General features: G+C 46.6%; 1 protein-coding gene across 1 annotated transcript; it reads right to left on the bottom strand.

Annotated features, from left to right (window-relative positions):
- Positions 1-790: 790 nt before the first annotated feature.
- Positions 791-2,890, bottom strand: LOC123107746 (putative UPF0481 protein At3g02645). The gene has a single exon (XM_044529672.1). It carries the CDS (start codon positions 2,881-2,883, stop codon positions 1,168-1,170), a length of 1,716 nt encoding a protein of 571 aa, XP_044385607.1. The 5' UTR covers positions 2,884-2,890; the 3' UTR covers positions 791-1,167.
- Positions 2,891-7,902: the final 5,012 nt, after the last annotated feature.

The following is a 7,902-nucleotide window of genomic DNA, read 5'->3' as shown; positions in this document are numbered from 1 at the left end:
TTCTATTTGTTTTTTGATTTATTTTCTTTTCGTTAGTAGTAGCGCCTTTCTACGTAAACACGCTGCTACAATAAAATTAGTGGTAGCGCGGTTTCTATATGAACACTACTACTATATGTAGCCTATCGGCTTAGTGGTGAGAACTTTAGTAGTAGCGCGTTTAAAGTTAGACACGCTACTGATGTGTTTGTATCTGTAGCGCGTTTATGCTGCACACGCTACTGCTATTTAGCACGAGCGCCCTTTTTTAACAAGCGCTACTGGTAAAGTTCTGTGTATAAAATTTTCTCTAGTAGTGGGATGTCAGTTATCCCTTCTGGAAGGCGGTGCTATGGAAGAAACAAACATAGGCATATGTGTTACATCCATATCTTGTATTCGCTTGGCCGTAGTTGCTTTTATTGTGTACTTTGCTGATTGTTTTGGTCTGACTGCTTTACATCAACTTTAATAAAAATAGAAGTGTGCATCACATTGATACAAATGCCGGAAGTTCCAACCTCCTTTTCAAAAGCGGCTCTAGCGAATAGATTGATTGGTGATACGTGATTTTCGAATAAAAGCTACCCTACTCGGGCCTGTTCTTGTTTTAAAGCTTTGCCACCAGTACACTCGACAAACAACTTGCTTGTCAAATGCTCGATGACACACACTCGGCAAACCCGATACTAGGCATGCAACATTTTTCCTATAATGACTTGCCGAAGACTTTATTTTCCATTTTCACTCAACATTGAAAATGAACAACCACAATAACCAAAAGCCACACGTGCAATTCACCGACTCAACATGGAAAATTCCGTTCCATAGAACAACGCCACCGAGACAGACATGCACAAGCAAAACCAGATCCATAGAACCAGATCTGAGGACACACCACCCTCTACACGCCGCCTCTCGGTGACACAAGGAGAGGAGGCGATGATATGATTTAGTCCACGTCAAAGGCAACATCATCGTCTCGCCATCGACGACCAGAGACCAGACCATAAACTTATTCCTACTCCTACCAAGGTCCCCTCCCTCTTGGTTGCCGGATCAACGGACGGAGGGGGCCAGGGCGATGTTCTCGCCGGCAAAAAAAAAAAAAAAAAAAAAAAAACGGGTGCAAACAATCCAACAGCATGATCACTATAGCGTGGTCAAGGAACGCACGCCTGTACCGATCTACTCTGCCGGCGTCGGCGTGACCGTGACTACGACGTCAGTGAACCACCGAGAGCACGTGTAGACGGAGCAGAAGGCCTGCAAGGTGGTGAGCAGCAGCATGCTGATGGTGGCGAGGAAGGTGAGCATCTTCCATGAGCTGAGCACGTACTTGCGCATGAACCGCTTCGCCTTGACGCTCCACCGCCGGCCGTAGTAGCGGTTCACGTCGTCGATGACCGCGTCCAGGTCCGGCACCTTGGAGTGCTGCACTGAGCGGCTCATGCCGTTCCACAGCTTGGCGGCCTCGCCGTCGCTCTTCTTCATGCGGTTGATCACCACGCCGCGCTTGCGGAGATGCGTGACGTCGTCGTCGGTGTCGATGATGCCGTTCATCAGCTCCGTGTATCGGGTGAACACCAGCGGGCCCGACGCGGCGGATGACTCGTAGGCGACCAGGTTCCGGAGCACCACCTCCGTGTTGCAGTCGAGGGTCACCGCCGGGAGGTGCAGCGTCGCCGTCTTGCGGTTGAAGGTGATGGTGGACAGGTTGCCGTTGGTCGGCTTAAACCGAACGCCGCTGCTGGCCAGTTCGGTCACCGATGGGATCGCGATCTCCTGGCTCATGTCTGCGTCCGCGTGCATGGACAAGCCTGAGATGCCGGGTATGCCGGCGAGCATCTTCCACGGCGCCTTGGCCGCAAACTCGATCACGTGGCCCAGGCGGCCGCCCTTGAGCCTCGACGCCATGCTCAAAATGACGGCGAGCAGTTGCATCACGTACTCGTTGCCGGTGCCGGCGGGAGGGCCTTCGCCTTCTTGTTCTTGGCCGCCATCGCCGTCCGGTCGCTGCTCCTCGATATCATCCTCGACGGGGCCAGACCACGCCGGGGCGGAGTTCTCAGACGCAGAGGGCTTGGGCCTGGGCACGAGCAGGTGGTACAGCAGCTCGAGCAGGTGCGCGTGCTTGGCGATGTCCCTCTCGATCTGCTTCTCCGGGAAGTTGCCCTCCATCTTGAACGGACAGAGCTCCTTCATGAGGCCCGTCACCATGCAGGTGAGCCGCGCGGTGGACTCGTCGACGGACTGGGAGTGGCACTGCGCCTGGAGGATCTCGCGGAGGAGGAAGAGCGGAATCTGGTTCTCGAGCATGAGCATGTCACGGAGGATGAGGCTGTGAGCGGACTTCCGCCCGGTCCCGCCCAGGTCGATGAGGTGTGCCATCCTCGACGTCCAGTTAGAGACGGCGAGCCTCTCGGGCTCGGCGGCGGCGGCGTGGTGGTGGTGGATGGTGAGGAACTCTAGCAGGAAAGCGCCGTCCACGAGCATCATGAGCGAGAGCGTCCCGTCGCGGAAGTCGAGGTAGCGGTGGTAGTGAGCGCGGACCTTGCCCTCGAGGTGCCGGAGCTCGCGCACGAGGTCGTCCAGGCTGCGGCCGGCCGCACGGAGCGCGCGGCGGGCGGCTTCGATCTTGTAGCGCTCCATGTCGTACAGGTGAGGGTGCCAGTGGTGGTAGGGGCCCAGCGCGATGAACTGCGGCGCGTAGGCCTCGGGCTTGTGCACCAGCAGCTGCTTGGGCACGTCGAACACGGACACGGGGATGCCGTCGTCGTCCTCCTCCCCGGAAACCTCCCGGAGGGATTCCCGGATCAGCTCCACCCACCGGGACTCATCCTCAAAGCCGTGCCGGGTGCTGCGGGCCTGCTGTAGTTGCTGATCGGAGGCGGCCATTGCCATTGCTGCTGTTGCTTGCCAATCTGCCCGTCAATGGCAGAGGTACTGCTATATATAGAGAGAGCGTGGCTATAAACGTACCGCATAAACCCTAAGCCCAAGCCCAAACCTAAACCCCGAATGGCCACCACATCTTTATCCTCTCCCACTTCCTCTCGCATCGATGCCCGCGTCTCCGCCGTTGACGTCGCCATCGCCATGTGTTGCGCATGCTCGCAACCCCAAAACCCCGGTGAAGGTCATCGTCTTCTTTGTCCAGGCCCAAACCTGATCATAAATTAACGACTTGTAAAGTTGCAAAGCATTGCCGTATGACCATAGTTCAACTTTTTTTTTATCTATCTATATATACTCTCCGATTTCTATTAAGGAAGCCCAGGTTCTACTACAAAGCGGACATACATCCACACTTTTAACTCCAGCTAGCTATATGTAAGGTGCCTGATTTATAAATTTGGTTAGCCGGTTTTCTCGTTTGTTGATTCTTTTGTCAAGATTCGCGCTATTTCAAGGCTTCTTGGACCGAATTTTTGACTTACCCTGTTTGGAAAAAACGTATTTATTAGTAGCTTATATGCCATGGGAAGGTTACAATTTTGAGGATGCAGTACTAATTAGCCAACGTTTGGTATATGAAGATATTTATACCTCTTTTCTCATCTGGAAATATGAAATTCAGACGGATACGACAAGCCAGGGCTATCCGCTGAAAAAATCACTAAAGAAATACCACATCAGTCAGTACATTAATCTACCGGGCTTGAAGCCCATTACCCATTGCCTTTTTTTTCCTGTTTGTATGTGTTTTTACTTATGTTTTCTCATTTCTTTTTAGTCGGGTTTTCTTTTTTCTTATATTGGTATTTTTGGGATGTTGGGTGAGTGTGCATATATACACGCAAGTTGTATGCAGTATCTGTGTAAATTACACTAAAGTTTCAAAATTGCACTGTTATATGATTATTCTTTGCATATTACAAAAAAAGCGCAATTTCAGTGCAAAGTAGTGTGCATTTTTTTCATTTTCATTCTTTCTTGAAGGGTAATATCAATGTCACTAATTCACCTTTTCTTAAATATTTTTGTTAATTTTTTTAATTTTCACTCATTCTTAAGGGTAATACCAATTCCACTAATTCATTGCTAAAAAGGAAATTTATATTTTGCTTAAATTTCACTATTATCTGCTTATTTTTGTATATTATTTCAAAACACAATTTCTGTGTAAATTGTGTGCAAAATATATCAACGTTTTTTACGTTTTTATTCTATTTTTTCTTAAAGGGTAATACCAATGTCACTAGTTCATTCTTCTTACAAAAAAATTGTGATTTTAAATTATTTTAGTTTTTATTTCATTTCTTTTATCATAGGGGTAATACTAATGCCATTAATTGATTACTTCTTAGGGAACTTACTTTTTGTGAAGATGTCACTATCAAATGCTTATTTTTCATATTATTTTTAAACCCAGTTTATGTATAAATTGTGTGCAAATTTTGTCACTTTTTTTATTTATTTCTTCTTAAATGGCAATACTAATGCCACTACTTCACTCTTGGTTAATTTTTTATTATTTTGATTTAATTCAGTTTCTATTTCATTTTTCTTTACTTTTTAAGGGTAACACTAATTCCACTAATTCATTCCTTCATAGGAAACTTCTTTTTTCCTGTGAAAATTCTACTATTGTATGCTTATTCTTGCATATTATAAGAAATTTAATTAGTTTATGTGTCAATTGTGTGCAAATTTTGTCATTATTTGTTTTCATTTTCTTCTTCTTAAAGGGTAATACAAATGCCACAAATTTATTCTTTCTTAGAAAATTCATTATTTTGATTTAGTTTTATTTTCATTTCATTTATTTCTTCTTTCAAGGTAACGTGAATGCCACTAATTAATTCCTTCATACAAAAATTCTGTTTTGCAAAATATCGCTATTATATGCTTATTCTTGTATATTATAGAAAACACAGTTTCTGAGTAAATTGTGTGCAAATTTTGTCTTTTTATCCTTAAAGGATAATACCAATGTCACTAATGAATTCTTCCTTGGAAAACCTTATTATTTTGATTTAGTTTTAGTTTTTTATTTCTTATTTTAGAGTAATACCAATGCCACTAATTCAATCATTCTTAGGAAGTTTCATTTTGCAAAAAGATTCACTATTATATGCTTGGTCATGTATATTATTAGAAAAACAATTTCTGCGTAAATTAGGTACCTCTTTCTTTCTTCTTAAAGGATAATACGAATGCCACTAGTTCATTCTTACGTAGAAACTTCATTATTTTGGTTTTTAGTTTTATTTTATTTTTTCTAGAAACTATACATAATATAATAATATAGGCATGCCTGCGCCTTTGCTCATCATCCGCATGCAAAGATTAAGGGCCAGTTTGGTTCACTTTCACATCTAGTGACGCCTGGCCTGGCACATCCCTCAAACTTGCCTGATAGTTGTTTGGATGGTGCCCTGAAAGAAAACGTGGTAGCCTGGTCTGGCCTTTCTGGGTTGCATGATTTTTTTAAAGGAGGTTAAACCCCGGCCTCTGCATCAATCGATGGATATGGTCATCTTTATTAATTATTTCATGAAGGTCTGACAAAAACATACATCAAGCCACCCGAAGACACCACTCACACCTACAAACTTGATAATGTGGAGTGCTTTCACTCAACAGATCTATAACCGATGTTGTCGCCAATCCATCCATATAACGTATCGGAACCAATAACCAGTGCAGCAGACCTAAAGCGTACACCACGTGCACACATTTTAGAAGCCGCCATCATCATCGAACCGATGTCCCATATTCTGGAGAGAGATCTGCATCATCCTTGCCGGTCCGGTCATTAGTCGATGCCACCACGGCGCCCAACAACGCCACCGCCCTGCGCTCTTCCATCCAGAGGCGGAGACTCTAGAAGATCTATCGTGTGTAGCACCCGCCGAACATGCATAAAATAGTGTAGTGTCTGTCGGCCAGGCATGACTTGACATCTCCACTGAAGCTCCGTTCCAGACGAAGCCGCTCCACCTTCCGCCTCTGTGTTCCAGCGCTACTCCACAAATTATGCTGCCAAGAGAGAAATGACACCATAGTGCCGCCATCATCCGTTCTAGAAGACAAGATCCAAGGGTTTCCCCCGGAGCAGCACGAATGTGTTGACAATAGTTCCACGACGATACCTTCATCAAGGTAACGACACAGAACACCACCATCGCCCGCCGTCGGATCGATTTTCATCGGCAACTATTTCTCTCCGACTCACAGCCGGGACTAGATGGCGGATCTCGAAATCCGACCACCCAGCCTCATGCCGACCACCTCCGACGGAGGAGAAGACCACCACCGCCGGCAGCACCGGCCAGAACAGATCTGAACGGATATGCCGCCGAGCAGTCCACCAGGCCCTCCACACTAGCGCCGATCCGAAGCCAAATGGTGCGCCGCCGCCCGTGACCGGGCTTCCCAACGCGCCTGCAGCCACCGTCTCCCGAGGTAGGGCCGGCCACCGCCGCCATCGCCGCTGCTTGCTGGATCAATTGCGCCTCCACTCATGTATGGGCCCCGCACCACCCCTGAGACATGGGATAGAGGGAGTCCCCCGTCACCACCGTCGGCCCCTGGGCGTAGCCCGCCAGCGTCCCCCGGTGGCGAGGGAGGGAGGGATGCGGGAGTGTGCGCCCCGGTGGCTAGGGTTTGTGCGCTGCCCGAGTTGCCCTAGCGGGGACGACGTGAGGGCGTTTTCTTTCTGGGCAGCATGATTAGCATGGCTCAAATAAAAATATCAAATAAAACAAAGTACTTATCCCAGGCAGGCTGATCAGCCTGGCTCAGGCAACCCTTTTTGTGTGCCTGGCTCTACTGCCTGTACCAAATGAATAGATTAGTTGCACTTTGTCAAGTACTGTCACATCTCAACCGTATAACAATTTCTTCAAGCCGAATACTGAAACCAAACACCATCTTTGCATAGGTGCCTGGCCAGGCAAAAACTAGCAGATTCCCAAGCTGCTCCCAGGCTCTATTTTTTTCCCAGGCATGGTGCCCACGGCATGAATCAAACTAGCCCTAATTGAACTCTAACTTCATATATATACGCAAACCTAGTACCGTAATTAAGTTTCATATGATTGATCGATCAACACTTACACATAGAAGATATATCTATGAACTCGAACACATGTATGTAGTTTCCAGGATTTGATCAACACGGTGCTAGCTAGCTTATGCTCTGAGGCGAGCAAGACGTACATTCAACGCATGCACCTCATGACAAGAATTCAGGTTTTTCGCCACTGACTAGTATGTACGTGCGCCCTCTTGTAAAAAAAGTGACTGGTCAAAATTGTAAATTCAGTCACCTAACCCCGCCGGCTCCATACATTCAACATAACTAATAGACAAAGCTCAAAGCACAAAGAGAAAATCCCAAGCTTCTTAAGAGAAAGCCTGAACTACTACAACACATTCCACCAGCAGGACCTTGGGCAGTTAAATGTTGATTCAGGGCATATGTGGCTATAACTTTAGTACAAAAGAGAGCAAACCTTAGCAGGCATAGGCTCCTCGTAGAAAAAAATCAAATAGAGACAGGGCATGCAGCAACCTTGATCATCTCCTCGTCGTGAATCACTCACTGGTGAATTGAAGAACTCATGTTGCTCATCCATGCGAAGTTCTGAAGATTTCACTTCCTACTCATTTCCCCCTATCCCCCCACCACACTCACTCACCCATATCATTCTCTGTTGCTTTTTTGGCTTTTTCTGGAAAATGGACCAACCATTTAAGCGGTGGCGGATCAAATGGAACAATATGGAGGGATCATCAATTCGCCTATTGTTAGAACAAACATCGTTTCTGCATCTCCAAATTATCAAAAACACAGGAGCGAAAGTCGTCATTTTTGCGAATCTCAAGCTTAGCAACCAAGCAAGAAAAGAACTGATGGTCAATGTTTCCATCCTGTCTCGGAAGACACAAGTTTTATCCACTTCCCATCCTCTC

The sequence above is a fragment of the Triticum aestivum genome, chromosome 5A (genome assembly GCF_018294505.1).
Source record: "Triticum aestivum cultivar Chinese Spring chromosome 5A, IWGSC CS RefSeq v2.1, whole genome shotgun sequence".
Lineage (NCBI taxonomy): Eukaryota > Viridiplantae > Streptophyta > Magnoliopsida > Poales > Poaceae > Triticum > Triticum aestivum.
This window is presented reverse-complemented; position numbering and strand designations above follow the sequence as displayed.

Coding starts and splice junctions, on each gene's coding strand:
- LOC123107746 (XM_044529672.1), bottom strand. CDS start 2,883: ATGGCAATGGCCGCCTCCGATCAGCAACTACAGCAGGCCCGCAGCACC.